The sequence below is a fragment of the Equus przewalskii genome, chromosome 10 (assembly GCF_037783145.1).
Source record: "Equus przewalskii isolate Varuska chromosome 10, EquPr2, whole genome shotgun sequence".
In the NCBI taxonomy this organism is placed as follows: Eukaryota; Metazoa; Chordata; class Mammalia; order Perissodactyla; family Equidae; genus Equus; species Equus przewalskii.
The window spans coordinates 49268131-49291779 of record NC_091840.1 but is presented as its reverse complement, the minus strand read 5'-3'; the positions used below and the strand labels follow the sequence as shown (position 1 = coordinate 49291779).

The window sequence follows — 23649 nt, the reverse complement described above, 5'->3', positions numbered from 1 at the left end:
AAATCTTAACATATTTAATTCTATCTTCCAAACTGGTAGCAATTTTTTTTAACCAAACTGGTAAAAACATGGCTTTATTACAGGTGTCCCGTGCAAAATCTCAACCAAATTACACACGCCCAGACAGAAAGGGCTTGTCTGTTTGTTTTTGTCAAACTGACTGGTAGGTTTCCCGTTAATGTTCAAGATCCAGTAAGTATTTATTAAATGCCAGGGTCTGTGCTGGACGTTGGGAATATAGCAGTGAGCTAGGCAAGTTCCACCCCAAGGAGTCCCCAGATTAGAAAGGAGGATGGAAAAGTAGCCAGACAATTATAGCGCAGACGGAGAAGCGTTTCCACAGGGCCAAGTACAGGGAAGGGTGAGATCCCAGAGGACTTCATTCATTCATTCATTCATTCATTCAACATATTTGTTAAGCATCTCCAAAGTGTCTGGGCACTGTGCTGGGAACAGAGAAAACAACGGGGGAAAAAGAAACACAGTTCTTGCCCTCACGTTTTTCTCAGTCTAGTGGGGGAGAAAGACAGGTAAATGGGTAGTTACAGCGTGCTAATGCCATGAGAGGAGAGCACCTAAGTGAGCGCCAGACCCAAATTTGGGGGGTTGAGGAAAGGATCTAAGCAGATGATCAGAAGGTGAGGAAGAATGTTCCAGACAGAGGGGAGAGTACTGTGCCTAGCCACAGGGCCAGGAGAACCACAGATGAGGTCATTTCAAATGGCCGGAGCAAAAATTTGGGTGGAGTGGAAGTTGCCAGGGGGTGAGGCGGAGAAGGTCGGCAAGAGATAACCAGGGACGAGATCCTGACAAATCTGTAACCCACATGAAGGAGCTGGGCTTTTTCTGAGGATAATGGGGAAAGAAGAGAGTTAGCAAGGGAATGAAGTGGTCAGATGTTCACTTTAGAAGATCGCCGGCTGCCATGTAGCAAGGGGTTTGGAGGGCGAGACGCCAGGGCAGGAGGCCAGCGGGAGGCTGTCCTCTTGGCAAGTGCTGGCAATGGCCTGGCCTGGGAAGGGCGATGGAGACGTGGGGACTGACTGGAAACCTCCTCAAGCGGCACAGTCAGCAGGAGGCGGGAACACTGGAAGGAGGGACTCCGGACGGTGCGCCGGCCTCTGACTTCAGCAATTAAGAAGATAGCAGAGCACAAGAAGCCTGGAATTGGGGGTAGGTGATCAGCTCTTTTCAGTGTATATTGAACTCGAGGAGCCTCCGGGAGAAGCATATGGGGATGTCCTGGAGGCAGCCAGGTCTGCAACTGAGGAGAGAGAGCCTAGCTGGGGTCTGCGATTTGGAAGTCATCAGAGTAGAGGGGGCCCTGAGCCCATCGGTGAGATCCCTCCTGAGGGTTTAGAGTGAGATGAGGGCAGGGACTGGGACAGAACCCTGAGGAAGACCAGCATTGACGAGATGTTCAGAGAGAAAGGGGGCTCCCAAACAAGACTGAGACAGGCCAGACGGGCAGGAGGAGAATGAGGAGACGGTGGGGTCCCAGACACCAAGGAGGAGTTAACATTTACCTGGAATTTGTTTTTAACTTTTGTCATCGATGCAGATGGCTTACAGAAAATTTCTAAGAGGAGAGTATACATGCGAAATTCTTCTATCCTTTATCTTTTTTTTTCTATAATTTGGGAAAAGAGTCCTCTCTCTGGCTGGTGGAATATCAGAGTTCCATAAGACCAGTTAGTGAACCACTGGCCTGAAATAAGGAAGTACGACCATGCAGCTGGAGGTCTCCACAGCGTCTAGAAAGAGAGAAGCCGGGAGGAAGCACGTGTCCCCACTGGTCCAGCAGTGGTTGAGGGAGGAAGCCTCACTGTGGTGGGAACACAGTTTCCAATTCTCGAGGAGCAGCTCAGTCCAAGGGCCACGCCTGGGCCTTTTCACGGTTCATCGTGCTCTCCCTGCAAGCCTGCTCTTTTCTGGATTTCCCAGGGATTGCTTAGGAATCAGCCTCTTGTGAGTCTGGTTAGAAAGTGTCCAGTCCTAGGGCTCTAGGAAATGAGCTCGAAGGAAATGATGAAGCTGAGGAGCCTACGAAGTTGACCTGGGCCTTGGCAGCGAGAGCACTCGTTTACCGGACAGCAGCCCACTTCCCCAGCATCTCATTGACTGCGGCACATCGCACTGGAGTTTCTGCTTCCAGTGGCTCAGGAACAGTGATCTGGAAGGAAGGGGCTTGGCGCTGTTCTCATAGCACTTTATCCTAGGGAGGAGGCAGTAATGGAAATGATGGGGGAGGCCAGTGAGCCCCCTGAACTCTCATCTTGAGTTTGCCGTTTAATCTCCCTTTCTTTCTTGTTCCCCATGATTTTTCCTGGGGAAACCCACTTTTCCTATAGCTCCCGCAATGCACATATGGCAAAACGACACCTCCTTGTGTAACTTCTGTCCTTTGTTGACTGTTATGGGGCAACGGGGGAGCACAGGAGAAAAACCTCCTGTGAGAGCTTGAGTTTCCACGGTCAGTCTGGCCAAGGTCGCAGAGAGGCACCGGGGTGTGGGCGTGTGCAGGTGGGGAGAGTTCACGTGAACAAAAAGCACTCCCTCCCTTGAAGAACCCAGAAGGCTTGACGCAGTTACTTGCGCACAAGAGCGCTCAGCTGTAACTACCACCCACAGCCCCTCAATGTGAGAAGTGGGTGGGGCGGGTGGGGACAAGACCGTTTGCTCAGTGAGGGCCGTGCTGGGGATGGGAACCCGAGAGGTTGTGTACAATCGAACCGCAAGATTTAAGATCACTTAGAACCACACAAACAAGGGAAGGAAACAAGGAAGAGTGCTGAGAACTGAGTGGTTTCTCACGGGTAGGAGCAGGGAACCGAAGTCCTCCCCGTGGGACTCGCTCAACAGAAGCTCAAGGTCTGGCTCCTCTGGGTCTTCAAGGCTGAGCATCTGCTTCTTTCCTCTGCCTGCGGTCATCTGATCGCTGACGCGCCTGTGTCTAAGGTTCAGGAAGTGCTTATCTTACAAAGCTTCGTAACATTGCCGCTGGCTTTCGGGACTGGGTATCTACTAAACTTCAACCACTCTTGATTGTTTTAAAATAAGTTGTGTGAACCTTCTTCAGCTGGCCAAAAAGGAGACATGGAGGTTTCTAAGTGATGCTTTTCCATGTTTTCAGGGATAGCAACATCGTCATAGTCTTCTTCAGGCTCAACATAGCTTGGGACGGAATTTACCTTCTTATTTCTAAGTTTATTTACCAGGGTGTATGTAGCTGGTGGCGGACTTGGGGTTTCCTGTGGGGCTAGAAAACACAAATAGGTCCTTAGATGCAAAGCTACTGTGTCTACATAATTTTGACCAAGTGGCTCAGTGTGATTTTCACGGGTTTTGGTGATCTTCCCACTTCTTGGTGGACCAGATCTCCATTTTGACACAGTCTCAGGATCACCCAAGTGAGTAAATGGCGAATATTGGTCGTACATCTTGACTCCGTGTCCCTCTGCCTAAGACTGTACTGGAGGGGGAACCATGAAACAAAAGCTGAGATAAGAAACTGACCAGAGCCAGTTGCCAGATGAGTAGTGTTGTGTTTACAGATCCTAACTCTCCTAAGGAAGTGATACAAAACCGTATTTCCTTTTTGGCACATGCCTCCCAATGACTTACACTGTTCTCCAGAACTATCCGTAACTGCTCATGCACGAATCTCTCTGCTAAAAAGGAAGGGGACAGCTGTGTTTCTAAAGGCGGAATTAGTAGAGAACGCGTACATTGCAAGAGGACTGACGTGGCCAGACGAGGGCTGATGAAACAGCTCACTCCACCTTTGCTGGGGATCGGCACTGCCTCCACCGCAATCTCATCTTTTCCTAAGAGAACCTGAAAAACCACCACCGTTTCATTTCCTGCAGAACTCTGCAGTTAGACGGACCCAAGTTCATATTCCGGCTCCAGCAGTCACGAGCTGTGTGGCCGTGGGCGAGTCACTTAAGTCCTCTGTGTCTCAGTGTCCTCAACTGTCAAAGGGGAATAATAACGTACCTGCCTTGTAGAGTTGTTGCGAGGATTAAAGGAGACAACGCCTGTAAAAAGCCCAGTGTGGGGCCTGACACACAGTGCGTGCTCATTGAATGTCAGCTATTATTATTATTTATCCGCTCAATCAAAACATTCCTATTAATTATCTACTACGCCCCAGGCACTGTTCTTAGCGGTGGGTAAACAGGGGTGAACAAGATGAGAAAGGTTCCTATTTCCTGGAGTTTACATTTCTAGTGGAGGAGAGACAAAATGAATGAACGGATGATAACTAAATGACACAATTTTGGATAATTCCCATAAGTGTCATGGAAAATTAGCAGGATTACTTTAGATAGGGTGGTCAGGCATGGCCTCTTTGAGATGGTGACATCTGAGCTGCCACCTGAAGGATGAAGTAAAGCCAGCTTTGTGAAGAGCTTAAAGGACGTTCCAGTCAAGGGAACCAGGCAGTTTTTCTGATAGGAAGTGTGAGAGGCCCAGGGACACGCCTACGTTCCTTTTATTCATGCTCCAAGCTGGGATTTCAGTATGGATTTACACATCGAGTATCAGGAGCATTGGCACTTCTTCTGCCCCCTTTTAATTTAATCATCTTTTTTAAAGAGGATGCTGCCATCTGCAAATCCTAGTGTTATGGACTGAATGTTTGTGTCCCCACAAAATTCATACATTGACACTCCCTTCCTTCCTCCAACGAGTGTGGCCATATTTGGAGATGGGGCCTCTAAGGAGGTGATTAAGGTCAAATAAGAGTTGGGTCCTGGGGCCTGCCCGGTGGTGCAGCGGTTAAGTTCACACGTTCCGCTTCCCAGAGGCCCGGGGTTCGCCGGTTTGGATCCCGGGCGCGGACATGGCACCGCTTGGCAAAAGCCATGCTGTGGTAGGCGTCCCACATATAAAATAGAGGAAGATGGGGACAGGTGTTAGCTCAGGGCCAGTCTTCCTCAGCAAAAAGAGGAGGATTGGCAGTAGTTAGCTCAGGGCTAATCTTCCTCAAAAAAAAAAAAAAAAGAGTGGGGTCCTGATCCCATAGGACTAGTGTCCTTGTAAGAAGAGACATCAGAGAGCTCTCTCTCTCTCTTCTCTACCCCTCACCCCCCCCCATCCCCATGCACACACTGAGGAAAGGCCACGTGAGGACACAGCAAGAAGGCAGCCCACTAAATGCCAGGAAGAGAGCCCTCACTAGAAGCCAAATCGGCTGGCATCTTGATCTTGGACTTCTAGCCTCCAGATCCATGAGAAAATAAATTTCTGTTGTTTAAGACACCCTGTCTATGGTATTTTGTTGTGGGCAGCCTGAGCTGACTAAGACCTTTGGATAAATGTGTTATCCTATCCTGAATGAAACTGTCATCAGCAAAATATACTCACAGGCACGTTCTGAAGACAGCAAACCCCGGGGTGGCAGGGGGGGTAATTGAACTGACGACTGATTAGTAACATTCCTGGGGAGAGAAAAAGGGGAGGAGTCAGGGTTTGGATTTGACTATGCCTGCCGTCAGCAGAGGTAAAGGAAAACATCAAAGCAAATGGACAGGGTTGAACATTCAAATCTTGGTCCCTAAAAATTGGCAGCATTTCCTTCCGTTTCTAGGTCTGGCATCCCATTTGTAACTGGCACTCGAAAGAAACCATTTCCTCCAGCCCAGGGACCCGCTGGATTTGAGAAGAAGCAGCTCTGGCCCTTAGAGCATGGAGCACATCTTCCTTTGTTCACTCGAGCTGGATGATGAGGGGGAGGTAAGCGCCAGGTGTATTTTGATTTGTAAACAGATATACTCCTAAAGCTATATGTACACACACCATGTGACAGCAGTTCCACCACTGGATATATACCCTACTGAACACCTGCTTGCATATGTTCACCAAGAGACATGTACCAGAATGTTCATAGTAGATTTATTCATAACAACCCCAGACTGGACACTGCCCAAATGTCCATCAGCAGCAGAATGGATGAATTCATCCTGGTATGCTCCCAGAGTGGAAGGCTCTATAGCAATGAGAATGAACAGTCTACAACCACACATGAGGACTCTCACAAAAAATGGTGAGCAAAAGAAGCCAAACATCAAATAAGACATACTGTCAAATCTCATTTATATAAAGCACAAACACAAGAAAAAACTAACCTATACTATTCCAGATAGTGGTTATCTTTGGGGTGTAATAGCTGAAAGGGAATAGAAGGTGTTGAGGTGCCAGTAATTTTGTTTCTTGATCTGGGTGCCAGCTACCTGGGCCCGTGTAGTTTGCAAAAACTCATTGAGTTGTACTCTTACCATAGCCAGCCCTGGTGGTCTAGTGATGAAGATTTGGTGCTCTCACCAACACAGCCTGGGTTCATTTCTTGGTCAGGGAACCACACCACCCATCTGTGGGCTGTCACACTGTGGTGGCTACATGTTGCTGTGATGCTGAAAGCTATGCCACCAGTGTTTCAAATACCAGCAGGGTCACCCATGATGGACAGGTTTCAGTGGAGCTTCCAGACTAAGAGAGACTAGGAAGAAGGACCTGGCCATCTACTTCTGAAAATTGGCCATGAAAACCCTGTGAACAGCAGTGGAGCGCTATCTAACAGAGCTTTAGAAGGTGAGAGGACAGCACAGAAAGACTGGGCAGGGTTCTGCTCTGCTGTACACAGCGTCGCTAGAGTTTGAATCCACTCAATGACAATGGCAATAAACTCTTGCTGTGTGCACTTTTCTGTATTCATATTATACTTTGCTAAGAAGTTTTAACAAAAAGCCTCTTTACCTAGACCCCCATTTCCCTTCATGTACTCTGATTTCCAAAATGGTACTAGATTCTTCTGAGCCAAGTTTTGGCCTCCTGTATGTGGTTAAGTCCCCCTGGGAGTGTAAGCATATTTAGGTTGTTGGCATGAGTGGAGAAGGGGACACATGGCAAGAGCTCCATTGGTCGCTTCTCTCTACCCCCCTCCCTGACCATGGCTCTTCCCATGAGAAGAGGAAATTTATCTGACTTTGGGAAAGATCCAGCTCCTCCCACTTTCTCCTGCAGAGCCAGCCTAACTTCAAAAAGCATATATTCTGCTCGGGTCTTTGTCATCAGAGAAAGGGGCTGCCCTGCCGGGGAGACCTGAGATCTCCAGGGCTGCCTGTGCACTGTGCAGGAAAGTTTGCTTGGCTTTGAATGAGGAAATTCACTTGCTCATGGAGAAGAGTCACCTTCTGCAATGCCAGTTTGATTCTCGATAAAGGCAATATTTTGGGTCTCGAACTGCATGACACATTTGTCTTACTCTTCAAGGAGATCAGAATTGGTGGGGAAGAGGTCTATTATTTGCTGGATCCTTTGAGCCCTAACAAAAGTCATTTTAGAAAAACAGATTTTGTTTCAGATAGTGAGTACATTCCAAAGAAAGGACTGGACTTTGACCAGCTCCTGGGAGGTAACCTCTAAGCTCTTAAAATATCCTGCCTGATAAGAATGTCTTTGTATACCTGGGGCTTTGGGCCAGCCAGATAGTTTATGCTAATAAGCTGATTGAGGGGGAATGCCTGCTTGTGTTTGCCTGGGGTCCTAGGTCATACTGTAGCCGTTTGGCCTCTGGAGGGGCTGGAGACTGAGAGGCTAAAGTAGGTGATGAGCGCACTTTGTGCTAATGTGACTGACCGACCGCCAACAAAAACCCTAGACACTAAGGCTCAGGTGACCTTCTCTGCTTGGTAATGCTTCGCATGCTGATGTTGGGAGAATTAAGTGCGGTCTGTGTGATTTCACCAGGAGAGGACAACTGGAAGCTTGCACCTGGTTTCTCCTGGACTCCACCCTGTAAGCCTTTTCCATTTTCTGAGTTTAATCTGTATCCTTTTGCTGTAATAATCCATAACTGTGAATATAATAGCTTTTCTGGGTCCTGTGAGTCCTTCTAGCGAATCATCAAGCCTAAAGGTGGTCTTGGGGACCTCAACACAGATGGCAATCATAAAGCCCCAAACAGAGCACAAAATGCAAAAGTAAAGCCAATGGCCTATTTTTGTTCAACCCAATTGCTTTTAGAAGACTAGACTTGTAATCCAAATAAAGAAAGGAAAAGCAGCCCTAACACTGAGTGGTGGGCCCAGAACACAACGCCCAACCTGTGACCTCTATCAAACCAGATGAGACAAGGAGGACCTGGAGAGCAGAGAGAGCCAGATGGGGCCCTGAACCCCCAAAGCCCTGAGACCTTTCCGCTTAAAGAGGGGAGAGTTGGCAGATGTGACATTTCACCTGCTCCATGGGAAGAGTGGGTGTTTCACTCTTACTAACACACCAGCGTAGGTGCAGGAGTGGAAGTGAATGGGCGGTTCTCAAAATTAAAAAGCAGAAGGATTTCACCCCACTTACTCATACATCTTTTCTTCATCTTGTTTCACGGGCCTGGCAATTTCAAATTTCTTGCCTAAGGAAAAAAAATAAGCATATTCATTTAAGAAGAATTAGCAAAAGCTGTGATTCTAGAGTTTAGAAGTCCTCAGACACCAGGAGGGGTCAGGACATGTAGAAGGAGAATCATCAAGAGGAAACAGACTTAGGGACACAGACCAATAAGTGGTGGAGCCAGAATTGAACCTGGGCTACCTGACCACAGAGCTTTGGGCTAAGCCTTCGAGGGTAGGACCATGCGTGCTGTGTTTATTTCCTCACTGCCTGTTATCATGCCTGGTGGGTAGTTGACATTCAGAAATATTGGCTGAATAAACAACCAAAAGTGTGGCTGGGAGGAAATGAGATAAAGAATGGGAAAAGCAGTTTGTAAACTGTTACATGCTGGATGTATAAGTTATTATTAATCATAACCTGCTTTTTAATAGGAGTGGGTTAAGATAAAAGAGAATAGGTAAAGTTTTGGTTCAGGGTCATACATTTGTCCCTATCTGAGAATGAAACCTTCTAAGACGGCAAATGGATAGAGGACTATAGGGGCCAGAATACACTTTTTGTATTAATAAAAACTAATTACCATCAAGGGGTGGAGGGGAAAGAACATTGAACAGGGAGCCCACTTTCTGGTCCCAACTCTGCCACTAGCCCCTATGAGACCTTAACCAAGGCTTCACCTCTCTCTGAATCTTAATTTTCTTGTTATCTAAAAAGAGATCGAGAAGAATGACAAGAAGATTTCACTTCTTGGGCAGTCCTGTCTTTCACCACTGGGCTGAGCAGGATTCTGAGGCTGTGTCTAGATGCGACTGGAGGACAGTGCCTTAATCTCGGAGGGATGTCTGCCTGGGTGCCCCAGGGGAAGGTGGCTGTGCCTTTCAGAGTGTTTACCGTCCCCAGGTGTACTCCAGGCTCAGGTCATCATGTAAAGGGATAAGATCTCAAGAAAACACAGAGTTGAATCAAGGATATCATGTTTCTGGAGATGAATAGCAAGATGGAAAACCTACTCATAGATAGTCTAAAGTTAACCTCCAGGTAGCTGCTTATTTATGTCTGAGGATGTCAAGAACCAGTGGCCAAGGTGGATATAATACCAGAAATTCAGAGTATTATCTTAGAGTAGGTGATCATGGTGGCCAAACATGTCGATCATGGATTGAGTCCATTTTTCATACCTCAAGACAGTTTTTTTTAAACCTCTTTATTGAGGTATGATTGACATACAAAAAGCTGTACACATTTAATATGTACAACAAGTATACAACTTGATGAGTTTGGAATCAAGACAGTTTTTGACTTTTCATGGACTTGTGCTCTCTTTTGACTCTCAGAGATAAGACGCTATAATCAGCAGCCACTCTGGAGAAAGAAAACACTGGAGCATAGTGTGCCTTGAAACAGATTCTGCTTTCACCCAAGCCCTTGGGGCTGGAAGATTAGTTAACCTTGGGGATTAGTTAACTTCCCTCCCTTCACTATGCAGATGGGGAAACTGAGGCCCAGAGATACAAGTTAGGAGCAGGGCTGGGACTCAAACCCAGAAAGCATGATGCTTACTTCAACGTTCAGCCTCTACAGGCGCAGATCTAATCTTGCCCTAAAGGAGCCCTATATTCTGATAACCACTGCTCCTCTCCCCTCCCCCTGGCCATTACCTTGTCTAAGCAGCAACCTACAGACACAGTACAGGATGATGCTCAGGCCCGTGGAGACAATGATGATGGTCACAGCTAAGATGATCCAGAAATTTCTCTTCCACCAATCCATTTCAGTGGAAACCTGAGACGAATAGAGATAGAGGAATGAGGCATGAGTGAAAGGCACCCAGGGCTGGTGGGGGCAGTTAGCTACCACGTTGTAGAGAGACATCTGCTTAGGGATCAGGCGGGTGCTGGTTCACAGTCAGACTTTGCCGACTAGCAGCTGGGAGACCTCAGGCAAGTCACTCGACCCTCTCCGAGATTCTGCGTTCTCATCTGCAAGATAGGCGTGATACCATCTACCACTTCACAGGGGATTTATGAGGATTGGAGATAAGACAGGTACTTACGAGGCACTCTAGAAATGGTAGACAGAATCAATGCTCTTTCTCATATTGTCAAACATGCGGCAGGAGGAGGAAATGCCATTTAAAGCAATAACTGACTACTGTACTTGTTTTTATAACAAGGCGGCAGAGTAGACTTAATTCATAACAGGGGAGATAGAATTTCGAGAGTTTGTTTTGGTTTTTCTTTTGAGGTGGGGGTTAGGAAAATGCCTTGCTGGATCTCTGTGAGTGAGGCATGGTCAGAAGGGGGACGGTGAAGATGCAAAGCAACCTGAATTGATGTGCACGAGAAAAGTAACAGGAATTTGGGGGCTGAAGGCTGGCCGGCTGGTGAGGAGGAGAGTCGGGGAAGAGGGTAGCAGCAGAGAGAGAGCTCAAGAAGAGCGTAGATCTGAAATGTCCTCCCCATAAAAAAGCAATGGTTATTGGGTGTCAGGATGGGGGTGGTAGCTAACCTATGGCAGTAATCATATTAAAACATATAAGTGGTATCAAGTCAACACCTTGTGCACCTTAAACTTACACAGTGTTATAGTCACTTATATCCCAATAAAGCTGGGAAAAAAGGAAGAACAGAGCAGAAAGTCCCCACAATGGACAATGACCAGTGCATTTGTAGAAGTTCTGTATAACATTCTGTCTCCAGTTGCTGCCTGTATAATGCTGTGTTGCAATCTTCTGTTGCCATCAAATTTCCAATTAAATTGCACAACAAAAACTTGTATGAACAGAGCTGGGGGAGAAATGACATGTGTACAGTGGTTTTCCAAGCCAGGGGTGACACGTGGGCAAGCAGAGCGAAGAGCAGCTGCCAGGCACCAAGTGACAGTGGGGAACAGACTGCAGGACAGACTCAGAGGAGCAGCCTCCAGGAACGCAAGGAACTCTTGGGGAGGGGCTGGGCTCCTCTCATCCGTGGAATGGATACTTTGCCAGTCCATTTGTATATTAAAATAAAAATGATCCTTGAGGGCTGGGAGATATCTTGACATATGCTGGTTATATGAGAATCAACTTCCTGTGTCACCACTTAGTCAATGGAAATTCACCCATGCATGTTTGGGTGGTGCCATTTCTGATTCATGCTTTTGAGTAATATTAATGATATAAACAGGGACCCAGGCAGGTGGAAGAGGAATAGGGGCAAAATGAGGCTACTGCTAAAGCCATTATTTCTACAAAAACCTTCTAACTTGGCTTACTCTGTAAACATGTGTTTGTATTACTAACTTGGTGTCTTCATTTATTTGTTGTTATATCATGATTTGGATTTTAGTTCCAAATTTTGTTTATTTTATTTTATTTATTTAATTTTATTTTTTGAGGAAGATTAGCCCCGAGCTAACATCTGCTGCCAATCCTCCTCTTTTTGCTGAGGAAGACCGGCCCTGAGCTAACATCTGTACTCATCTTCCTCTACTTTATATGTGGGACGCCTACCAGAGCATGGCTTGTCAAGCGGTGCCATGTCTGCACCCAGGATCCGAACTGGCGAACCCTGGGCCGCTGAAGCGGAACATGTGAACTTAACTGCTGTGCCACCGGGCCGGCCCCCAAATTTTGTTTATTTTAGTGAAAGTTTGGTTTCATCAAATATAACATTCTTTGGCTATTAATAAAGTTATATGTGGCAAAATCAATCATGTGTTACTTTTTTGCTCAACATTATGCTTTTGTCATTTATCCACGTTGGTGGATGTGCTGGGGATTTACACTTAAAAGGAAGTGTCAGCCACCCAGGTTAACTCGCCCCCAAAGCATGTACAGGCAGAGGTTTTGTTGTAGATCACCTTTTCAGGATGCACAAAAGAAAGCAGTAGAGAAAGAAGAGCAAAGGGAAAGAGAAAAACCATGGAGACTGGAAACTTGGCTTTCAGTAGGGGCCTGGAAAATTTCGTTTAGCCGGGCCCAATGAAGTCAAAGGGCACTGGCCTTGAGAAGACACTACATATCAGCAGGAAACCTCTGTTCAACAAACCTAAATTGGAATCTCACCTTCTTTACCTCTGGGGAACCAGATGGATGGGTGGATGGATGGAGGAAGGGAGGGATGGATGGATGGATGGATGGATGGATGGATGGATAGATAGATAGATAGATAAATAGATAGATAGACAGATAGATGGATGGATAGAATTTTCTTCCTTCCATTTTCTCATTCTTGTCTCTTATTCAAATATTTGTCTCCTGATTTTTGGTCTAATTTTCCTCTCATATTTTCTATCTCTTTGTCTTCTTGTTTTCCTCTTGAAGGATTTCTCCAAAAAGCAACATAAACATACTCTTTTTTGGTTTTTTTTTTTGTGAGGAAGATCGTCGTTGAGCTAACATCTGTGCCAATCTTCCTCTGCTTTATGTGGGATGCTGCCACAGCGTGGCTTGACGAGCGCTGCTAGGGATCGAAATCTGCAAACCCCGGGCTGCCGAAGCAGAGCACGCAAACTTAACCACTATGCCACTGGGCCGCCCCATAAACATACTCTTTAGAGCTGTAGAAGTAAATACCAAGACACAAGAGTTAAAAGCTGTCGCATCTGAGGAGTAGGACTGGTTGGAAGGATGGAAGTGGGAAGACAGGGTGCTGTAACTTTCCACCATGTACCCTCTGAATCAGCTGACTTTTTAACTATTTGCATTCACTTTGATAAAACTGAAAAAAGAGTCAATCAACCATGTAGCGTAGCTTCCACGAAAAACCACTGCTCAGATTTCAAGTTCAAAGAAATTTCATTCGTACCAGTTTCCTAGGGAAGAAAGAGGAAGTAGAATGATGTCAGAAAGTAAAACTATGGGTCACTCTTCAGAACCACATAGAGTGATAAGTATTTTGTAGTTTTGTTCTTATAAATCGAATGGATTTGATTTGCCATCAGATGTTTCAAGGGTATTCAGGGCACCAAGCAGTGTGCAAGTGCGTTCTCATCTCTCACCTCATTTCATCCTCCCCACTACATTCTTTTCCAGACAGGGAGCTGAGATTGAGGTGAAATGATCTGCTCAAGACCTCCAGGTAGGAAGGAGGGTGGAATGGCTGTCTCTCTATGTCACAGGGCCCTCCTCTGTTGATGTTAGGTCATGATGCCCCTGAGTCACCAAGGAAAGGCCAAATGGGGTTCAGGATATCTTACTTAAGGGGAGCATTGCTGTGGTAGTGATATGGTGGTGTGAAGGACCAAGGAATTCCGCAGAATGAATGATCAGGGCCCACAGTTGCAAATCAAAGTCCCAAGTTCCCCACATTCTAAGACCAGAGAAACAGCACTCTTCCCCATGGATTGCTGAGAAATGCCTCTTAGAACTAAAAAAAGCTTATCTTTCTGGGAGACCGCGGCAGGGAGAGTGGGTCCCCAAGAGAATCACATACCATTCCCAGTTGGATGTCCTCTGGGCTACCAGCCTAGTTTCATGGCCAGGGTGCCACCAGAGAGGGGAGAGGAGCTCTGGAGAGAGATGGCAGGAAGTACAGCCAGTGGCGTGGGGGTGGGGGGGTGGGCACGGCGGTGGGTGTGTAATGGCTGCATGATCAAGTTCGGGCCCTAGAAAGGTGTGGAAGCTGAATCCTACCTGTGTCAGCAGACCTGGAACAGATAAGATTGTGGGATGCAGGCCCCCGAGAGCTCCTGAAGCATGGCCAAAGGAGAGTTTGCATGAGAAGATGCTGACAGTCAGCCCAAAGATGCAGGTGAGTCTCTCAAGGGACCACAAGGGACCTCTCAAGGGCCAGGGGTTGAGTCTCCACCCAACAACACAAAGTAGATCCACAGGAATGGTCCACTGATGAGAGACTTCCCGTAGTAAGCTGTTTATCCCTGTCTTTCCACCGCAATCCAGTACCAGGGAAGTAAGGCAGGCAAGGAGGGCTGGGGATGCTGAGGCAGCCCCACCTCTCTCCACTCCCCTCACTGGGGCCAAGGGTGGAGCTTTGAGTCAAAGACTGAAGTTTTAAAATGAGCATGACTAAAATTTTAAAACTGAAATGAGTCTGCTTGACAATCAAAAGTAACTTGAAAGTTTTGGAATTGGACTGAAACGTCCTTGGGGGAGGCCACTTCCCAATGGAACAAGTGCGAGGCCAGGCAGCAGCATTGTGAGAAACAAACCGTATTCGTTTCCTGTGGTTGCGCTAACAAATGACCACAAATGGAGTGGCTTAAAACAACACAAATGTGTTGTCTTACAGTTCTGGAGGTCAGAAGTCCAGCATGATGTCACTGGGCTGAAACTGAAGTGTGGGCAGGGCTGTGTGCCTTCTGGAGGCTCCACTGGAGAAGCCATTTCCTTGTTCTTTTCAGCTCCTGGAAGCCACTCATGTTCCTTGGCTCATGGCCCTTTCCTCCATCTTATAGCCAGCAATGTCGCATCCGTCTGACAGATAATTATTCCATAGTCACATCTCCCTCTGACCTCCTCTTCTGCCTCTCTCTCCCGTTTATAAGGACTCTTGTGATCACATTGGGTCCACCCGGATAATCCAGAGTCATCTCCCCATCTCCGGGTCACCTGATTAAGAAACTTAATTCCACCTGCAACCTTAATTCTCCTTCGCCATGTAATCTGGCAAATCCACAGCTCTGGGGATTGGGATGTAGGCGTCGTGGGGTAGGCGGGCTCACCACGCAAACCACTTCAAGCTCATACCTCCAGGAGACTCTTTAGTTAAAGTGGTTCCATGAGTTTATATATTGTAAAAATTTATTTTTTCCTTCTTTTTTGTTTTTAAAGATTTTTTTTTTCCTTTTTCTCCCCAAAGCCACCCAGTACATAGTTGTATATTCTTCGTTGTGGGTCCTTCTAGTTGTGGCATGTGGGACGCCGCCTCAGCGTGGTTTGATGGGCAGTGCCATGTCCGCGCCCAGGATTCGAACCAATGAAACACTGGGCCGCCTGCAGCGGAGCGCATGAACTTAACCACTCGGCCACGGGGCCAGCCCCCATTTTTTTTCTTCTATTGATGTCTCCGGAAGGAAAGGGGAAAAAAAGTGAGTGGCAATTCTTCTATCTTTGACTGGAAATCTACCACATAGTGTCTGACGTTGCTGACCCAGTCAAGAAGCGTGGGGACCTGCCACACGGTTGGGGACAGACACTATTTAACATAGACAGGTCTCTGTTTCTGGGAGGAGACACTGCCACATGGGAGGGAAAATCTGTTTTCAAGAGTTTGAGAACATAGAAATGTTTTCAAGGGTCGGCCCCGTGGCTGAGTGGTTAAGTTTGCGCGCTCCGATTCTGAGGCCCAGGGTTTTGCCAGTTCGGATCCTGGGTGCGGACACGGCACCGCTCATCAAGCCACGCTGAGGTGACATCCCACATGCCACAACTAGAAGGACCCACAACTAAAGATACACAGCTACGTACCGGGGGGCTTTGGGGAGAAAAAAGGGAAAAAAGTAAAATAAAATAAATGTAAAAAAGAAAGAGAGAAGGAAGTGTTCTCAAGGCAGGACTCGGGCTCGGAAATAAAGCAGGGCCTTGTGAGCCAGAGTGGGGTCCCACGGTTCAGTATAGACAAGATGAGGGTAGGGTCTAATGTGGGGCCAGAGCTGGTCTAACCTCGAACCATAGGTTAGCAGGTCCCAGGGCGTGTGGGGATGAGGGACTGAGTCCACAGGTACAGGTGTCTGGGTCCCAGCTGCCAGGAGGGGGTCAGGGAGCTGCAGAGCCTGACCTCAGTCTCAGTCAACTGGGGGAGCATTTGGAGGACACCACGCATGGAGGAAAGAAGAGTGAGAGGAACTATGGGAACTCCCTTTGCTTATCAGTTATCCAGTACCTGGGTGCGTCAGGCCCTGGGCCAAGAACTTGAGGAATATTGGAAGTTTCCAACCCTGCCTGAACCCTGGAGTCATCTGGGGAGCCTGAAAAACTGCTGCTGTTTGCACTCCATCAGATACTCTGATTCTGTGGACCTGGGGTGGGGCCTGGCCAGTGGGGTTTTGTTTGTTTGTTTTAAGAAAGTTCTCCAGATGATTCAATATGAAGCCAGGTTGAGGACCAGTGATATACGTGTTATCACTTAATCCTTATTGTCACCTAGCAGAGAGCTATTATTACTCCTATTTGACAAATGAAGAAATAGAACTCAGAGAGATTAAGCAATTTGCTAAAGGCAACACAGCTAGAAATTGACTAACCTAAGACTGCAGCTCAGCCCAATTTCATGCCAAAGTTCACGTCCTTTTTACTTTGCCAGGCTGACACTAACCTAATAAATATTTCTTTTCATAACAGAACTGAAAGCAGAAGCCTTGTTCAAGAACTTCCAATATTGGCAAGACCTCAGCCCTTAGCTGTAACTTGTTACACATAATAAGCAGCCCAGTATTAAAATGCACTTTAGAAAAGTAACATGCATCATGCGCTAACTTACCACAAGTTCTAAGTACTCTATGTGCCCAGTCTCCTTTAATCCTTACAAAGGCTCTCTCAGGCAGGTTGTAGTTACTATCCCATTTTACAGATAAGAAAACTGAGGCTTAGGAGAGCCCAATAACTTGCCCAAGATTGCAGAGCTAGTAAGTGGAAAAATCAGACAGCAAACCCAGGCCTCTCTGACTCCAGGGCCCTAACTTGTGCCAGGCAGGCCCGGGCTTTGGGAAATGGATTGCAATGCGGATACCAGGGTCCCACTCCCTATCCACTCCCAATTCTAATTTGTAGGTCTGGTGTGGGACTCTGGCATCGGCATTTTAATAAGCACTCAAGGTGGTTCCCGGGCCTCGGGGAGGAACCCTGCCTCCAGCCAGTCTGCAGAGGCCCCAGCTGGGGCAGGTGGGAAGGCTGGAAGCTGGTTCCCTACAACGGTCAAAGGCAGTAGCAGCAGCAGCTGGGGGGAGTAAAAGGCACTAAAAAAGAGTCCTTGAACCCAAATAACTTTCCCGTTTGCTTGTCACAGTGCCTGGAATTTCATCATCAATAAGTCACTTCTCTCCAGAGCAGAGTTCCATGCCCTCCTCTCCCCACTTCCCCTCCAATTAAACTCATTTGCCTGGGTGTGCCAGACATTGAGGAAGAGAAACTGATTCTTACTAGCGCGTGAACGAGTTCATTGGATCCTCAGGATTCCTTCTCTGGGCCATTGGTAGGAGCAGGGGGATCCCGGGACCTCGCCCAAAGGCCTTAGAGGACAGGCATAACTGAATACAATAGGAACGGAGACCCAAAGACCCCGTTGTCCAAACATTGTCCTCCTTGCTTGTTGTCCCCTCCCTGCCCAGGAGCTCAGTGCGCCTGTACTCCCTTTCCCCATCTCTCCCTAGTCATTCTGCCCTCAGGACAGACTCTGAATCTCACTCACTCTGTAAACTCCATGTCTGATAACAGCTTAAAGGGGGCTCCCCGGTCAGTGTGAGGGAAGCTCAGAAGGCAGGGGAAGCTTGAATTTCAAGAAGGGAGGAAACCGAGGTTGAGGAAAGGTTGCTTGTTTAGAATACGAGAGACTTCAGTGTGTTGATAAACTATGAAGGGCCAGCAGAGAGGACGAGGATGAAATACAGAGATAGGAGGGAGAGCTGAAGCGAGATCCGAAGAAGAGCAGAGGAGAGACCTTCGTGGGCACAGATGGAAGAATGAGCTTTGGAACGGGAACAAGGGTTGAGACAGGGGTGAGCCCGACGGGGCGTGGGACAGGAAGTGGAGAGCTTACACCTAAGCTCCCATTCTCTCTGGAGTAGGAGGCAAAGTCAACGGGCTGGGGGCTGGGTGCTGGGTGCTGGGTGGGACAGGGTAGGGTGGGGTGGGAGGCAGACCCCCGCAATGTGCTGTGATCAAGATGCAAAATGCATTTTTCTTCTGAGCCCACGTACTCTTACCATGACGGCTGTCTCTTGGTTTATTTGTCCATTGTCTGTCTCTCACACTGGTGTGTAAGCTCCACGAGAGCAAGGGCCTACCTCTCTCTTTACCACTGTTTCCAGTGCCTAGACCTCCACCTGGAACCCGGTGGGCACTCCATATGTTTCTGTGAATATGTGAATGAATGGCTGATGCCTCTGTCTCTCTCCTTGGCTACTAGTGGACTTGCCTTCTGATAAGCAGGGTGATAGGCAGTTTGGATCCGGGGTCTGAAATTCAAGCGCTGTGCATTCTAACTAAAGCACCTCACCTGGACACATGACCTGGGCAGGCTTCCTGCTCTCCATGTGCCATCGGCTGCTGGCGTGAAGCAGCTGGCTGGGAAGCAGAGGCCTTGCGAGTGTTGGGGGCTGGAGTTCCAGCCTCTCTCTTATTTCTCCCCGTTCCTCCAATAACCTAGGACATTCTCCCCCAGTAGCAATTCTGAGTGTGTCAGAGTGGGAGGCACTTACTCAGAGTAAGGGCAACCACCAGCCCAGCCCCAACTTTCACTTCCTCCAAAGGCATTTCTGGGCATTCAGCAAAAGAAATCATGCTCACCATCCATTGCTGGGAATTCCGGAGACTGTGGGTTTGTTCCACATTTGGGTATTTTTTTTAAAACCAAGATCCTCAGAGGAAGAAATACAATTTACAGTGTGACAGCTTCTCATATAGTCACATAAATGAGCAAGTTTCACAAAATGTCTTGATGACACAAGATGCACTCCAACATTTTCTCACCTATTTGAGCCTATGTCCTGAAAAAAAAGTACTGAGTGTAAGCCCCTAAATTTATTTCAAAACCAACTCATGGTCATGTCCTGTATATTGAAAAACTTGAGTTTCTCTTATGAAAAATAAGTGCTCTGAAATAGCCGTGAGTCCCGAAAGGTGTGGGTAGAATGCAAGGATCGGGGGAACATTAGAGTTTCAGAAAGTTGGAGTCAGAAGAGCCCTCGAAAAAGCCTCTGTTGGAAGAGGCAGATTTGCACACCGCTCAGCAGGAAGCTGGAGAGACCTGGATTCCACTCTAGCTCCTTGCTCTCTGCCGTTAATGGCTGTGCGGCCTCCGACACAGACCCCCTTACCTAAGGCTGGCACTGTCCACGACAGCAGCCACTGACCCCATGAGTCTATCGACCACTTGCTGGTGGCAGGCTGGAGCTGAAGTGTGCTGTACGTGTAAACTGCACACTGGATTTTAAAGACTCGGTATGGAAAGAAGAATGTAAAGATTGCATCAATAAATGTTTATATCGATTACATGTTGAAATGATGTTTTTGATATACTGGGTTAAGTTAAATGTATAATTAAAATGAAATTCAGCTTTTTTTTCTTTTCTTTTTCTTTTTCCTCCACTTGAAATTTTTCCCCCTCTGCCCTGCTTACACTCAGATTCTTAGGATCAACCATCTGGGCATGTTGTACTCAAGGATGTCAGCTCCAAAAATGTAAAACTGTACAAAAATAGAATGGAACTCAACAGAAGAATGAGTAAACAGACATTTCATAGTTATGCAAAGAAATGCTACCCAGAAATTTTAAACAAATGAATTTCTGATACACACAACAACGTAGATGAATCTTGACCATATAACATTCGGTGAGGGGAGCCAGATACAGGAGGGGACAACCTGTAGGAGTCTCTCTGTATGCAGTTCAAGAACGCGCTATACTGTCTGGTGATGGAAACCCCGTAGCGGTTGCTATGGGGGAGGAAAGAGTCTGGTTAGAAAGAGGCAAGAGAAATTTCTGGGGTAAAGTTTCTACATCTTGTTTGGGGCAATGGTTAGAGTATATACAATTGTCAAACGTACTGAACTGTATTGAACACTTAAGACATGCATTTTATTACTATTAATGATACGTCATTAGAAAATAAAAACGAAAAACAGAATGAGATGCCTTTAAAGGACTTAGCTGGCTGGGCAGGGAATGAAGTTTGCTGGCAGGAACTGGAGACTGTTGAATTCTTCTGCATCTTGGGGGGGAATTCGGGGTGCTAGGGGAGAAGGGGACGAGGAGGAATGGGAGAAGGAGAGGAAGGGGAGCCATCCGGATGGTACAGAAGTGGAAGAAGAGACTGGTGGGAAGTGCTCAGGGATGGGGCGGCCAAGACACTTTAAGAACAGGGCAGTATTATGTTCAGCTTGCACTTGTCTACATCGCTGCATTCGGAACCTCTCAGTAGCCCCTGCAAAATCTTTAGTAAAGCCTCCTGCCTCTGCCAGCGCTCTGGTGAGCAGTCTTGTTTTGAGTATGGGGAAGCAAGAAAGGGGCTGAGTTTCACCCCCGGGTCAGTGCAGTCTGAGGCTCACCCGCAGGGGCTCGGAGGCAGTGCCAATCATGGGAAAGAGTTGGCCTCCTGGGGAACCCACAGTTTTGAACTTCGAACTTCAGCAGGGCGTGGAACAAGGGTTTGAGCTGCTCTCTACCTAGATCTCGAGGGTCTGGGAGGCCGTAGGTAATATTTAGGCTACCCTTGCAAGTCAGCATGAGCAGTTCTTGCCCAAATTCACCTCCAGTTCCCAGACTGTCACTGCCCGTGCTCGGTGAGGCCAAGTTCCCACCTGACTTCCTCGCTGATGTCAGCCCCAGAAATGGCCGTGTGGATAGTTGATGGCAACTTAAAATCCACGTGTGCACAGGGAAGGGCAGGGCAGCGTGACTAAAAGGAGTCCAGCCTCTCTTCTCCCTCTCTCTGTCCCCCCATTTCTGTGAAAGGCTGAGTATAAATGCAAGAGGACTAAGAAGAGGGTGAGCTGAACACGCCCTTTTTGGCTTTGCAGAGCTGTGCTGATGGCCGGGCTTGCTTTAGAGCAATGGCTGATCGCACTGATAACGGCTCTCAGGTTAGTCTTGCGTCTGATTTATCTCATTACAGGACTCGACTCTGTTCGTACGTGCTCGCCCATCATAGTTTATTGCTCCCCTGGCATATTTGTTGGCCAACAGATAGAAACTACATCTATTGGCTAGTAAAAATGAAAAATAATGATAAAAGCCTATTCTGGCGAAGTTGTGGTGAAACGGATCCTTCCACATGGCCAGTGGCAGTATACACTGATTTAAAAAAAGGTTTTTGAAAGCAAATGGTAACATATTTTAAAAAATGGTCATATCCTTTGAGTGCATAGTATCATTTTTAGAAATCTAGCCTAAGAAGCAATCCAGAGGAAGTGATACCTAAATGCATAAGTGTTTACCTCACTATAGATAAACAGAGAGCTACCTAGCAAACTGTGGGGGTTGGGGAAGAAAATTCCGGAAGGGCCACCTGATGGGATAGAATGCAGCAATTGAGTGATAGGAAGAAAACATCGTGAGAGGACTACTTGGAAAGCACTTAAAATGAAAAAGGCAGAATACAGCATTGTGTCTCTGCCGCAGCCACATCTTCACACAATGCGACCTGAGAGTGTGGTTGGAGAAAACTGGGAGAAAACACGGAAAAAAGATCTTGACTTTTTAGTGTGTGAGAGTAGGATCTATCTTTCTTTCTCTACTACTCGGCCTTGCGGTGAAGCAGAAAATAAACGCATTTTCAAAAATTTAGGAATCATATCTTAAAAGAGCTCCTGCTGCCTGCTCCGAGAGAAGTCACTTTTCTGGTATTTCCGAGATGCTTGCTGTGATGTGTTCGCCCTTAGCTGAGCCTTCTAGATTTGCAGATTATTCAAGCTTCCTAGTAAGTTTATCCCGGGATTTCTACAACCCAGAAGTCCTTCCTGGGGTTCAACCGCAAGTTGTCTCTTGCGGTTGCCAACTTTTCTTATTTGTTTGGTTCTAAGAATGTGGAGGAAAACTCAAAACCTGTCACTCAGTGGCTGTCTGGCAATAATGCTGGTGTTGTAAGTGGGTAGAGGGGCCTGGGGATGCCTGTGCCTCCACGACAGCAGTGAAGTCTAAATTTCTATTTCTAGAATGTATTTACATCAAAATAAAACAATGATAACTTTTCTTTTTTTTGAGGAAGATTAGCCCTGACCTAAGATCTGCTGCCAATCTTTTTTTTTTTTTTTTTTTTGCTGAGGAAGACTGGCCGTGAGCTAATATCCTTGTTCATTTTCCTCTACTTTATATGTGGGACGCCTACCACAGCATGGCTTGTCAAGCGGTGCCATGTCCATACCTAGGATCCGAACCAGTGAATCCCAGGCCACTGAAGTGGAATGTGCGCACTTAACCACTGTGCCACCGGCCTGGTCCCAATAACAACTTTTCAAAATATCCATGCCTAGGAAAAAAGACTAGAAGGCAAAACACCAAGGACTTTACCGCAGTTGTTGTGAGGGGGCGGGAGTGGGATTTGAGGTCATTGTTCTCCCCATTTCTCGGCAGTTTTATAATTTTCAGAGAGGAAACAAAAGATCCTAGAAAAATGAAAAGAAGCTCCCAGGCCTCATCTTCTCTAGGCTTAGCAGCCCCCTTTCGATGCTCCCTCAGAGGTCCCTGCGTGCAAAGGGGCCAGGAAAGGGAGTGGCTTTAGGGACAAGTGATGCGTGAGAAGTCAGAAGTGGAAGTGACAAAGCCGACCCCAGGTCTCCTCTGTGGTAATTTTCCAGAGGGCAGGAGCAGATGACTCAACCAAGATCTGACCCCAGCCCCACACACCTGGATCCTGATGCCGTTGGAAGGCAGGATGCCTTATAAATAAATAAATCCCTGAAGACCAGAGAGGCAGTGACAAAGACACCAAAGCTGGTGGTGTTCCAGCTTCTTCATCCGAGGGCTCCAAAGTGTAGACCAAAGTTGACATGGAGTCAATGCCTCAACCCCCACCCCTGCTCCAGCACCCGCCCATTAGGGTCCTGTCACGTATCAGTCACCAATCTCGCCATCAGAGTCCAGAGAGTGAGAACAGCCCCTCTACAGTACACACATCTCACTCCGGGTCCTTAAGTCATTTCAGCCTGCGAGGTGGGTTCTTCATCACCGCAACACACACACACACACAAGAGAACGGAGGCTCGGAGGGGTGAAGGGATGCTGAGGTCATCCGGTCGGTGACCGGCAGAGTGGACTTTTCAAGGCCAGTGTCTCTCCAACTCCACCCAGCCGTCGTACCAAGACCCCAGCCCAAGCCCAGGTGGCCACTCACACTGACACACGCTCAGATGCTTACCTTGGCCATCAGGGTGACCAGATGTGAGTGGCTGAGGAGACAGCAGTGTCCCGAGTGCGGTGGCTCAGGCACAGCTGGTGAGAGACGTCCTTGCCCACAGACCTTCCACCCACCACAGAGCAGTGAACGCCAGCTTGTCCACACTTCCCCTTTCTGCTCAGCCCACCGGGGAGAGGCCCAGGCGCCACCACCAGGCAGCCAATGTCTGTTCCTGGGAGGCCACTCTTTAGGCTTTCT

At 47.4% G+C, this 23649-nt stretch overlaps 1 protein-coding gene and 1 long non-coding RNA gene across 5 annotated transcripts; one reads left to right on the top strand and one right to left on the bottom strand.

Annotated features, from left to right (window-relative positions):
* Nucleotides 1–23570, bottom strand: SCIMP (SLP adaptor and CSK interacting membrane protein). 2 transcript variants are annotated; one of them, XM_070563113.1, is made up of 5 exons: nt 23413–23570; nt 10056–10179; nt 8362–8416; nt 5374–5447; nt 1–3259 (listed from the first exon to the last, which is right to left on the bottom strand). In XM_070563113.1, exons 1-5 carry the CDS (start codon nt 23419–23421, stop codon nt 3051–3053), a joined length of 471 nt encoding a protein of 156 aa, XP_070419214.1. In that variant the 5' UTR covers nt 23422–23570; the 3' UTR covers nt 1–3050. The 2 variants fall into 2 exon arrangements, with proteins under 2 accessions (XP_070419214.1, XP_070419213.1); XM_070563112.1 differs by lacking the exon at nt 23413–23570 and having other exon boundaries at nt 10056–10387.
* Nucleotides 1065–12090, top strand: LOC139074135 (uncharacterized). Of its 3 annotated transcripts, none has more exons than XR_011523621.1 (3): nt 1065–1173; nt 5597–5742; nt 11780–12090. It is a non-coding gene; the product is annotated as an uncharacterized lncRNA (long non-coding RNA). The 3 variants fall into 3 exon arrangements; XR_011523623.1 differs by having other exon boundaries at nt 11776–12090; XR_011523622.1 differs by lacking the exons at nt 1065–1173; nt 5597–5742 and adding an exon at nt 7670–7803.
* Nucleotides 23571–23649: the final 79 nt, after the last annotated feature.

Bases quoted from the DNA above. Each gene is read 5' to 3' on its own strand.
- SCIMP (XM_070563112.1), bottom strand. From the start codon at position 10,269: ATGTCTCTCTACAACGTGGTAGCTAACTGCCCCCACCAGCCCTGGGTG. The intron at 8,417-10,055 runs GTAATGGCCAGG...TTTTTTCCTTAG, and splicing joins TAGGTTGCTGCTTAGACAAG to GCAAGAAATTTGAAATTGCC. The intron at 3,260-5,373 runs GTGAGTATATTT...TGTGTTTTCTAG, and splicing joins GCTGTCTTCAGAACGTGCCT to CCCCACAGGAAACCCCAAGT.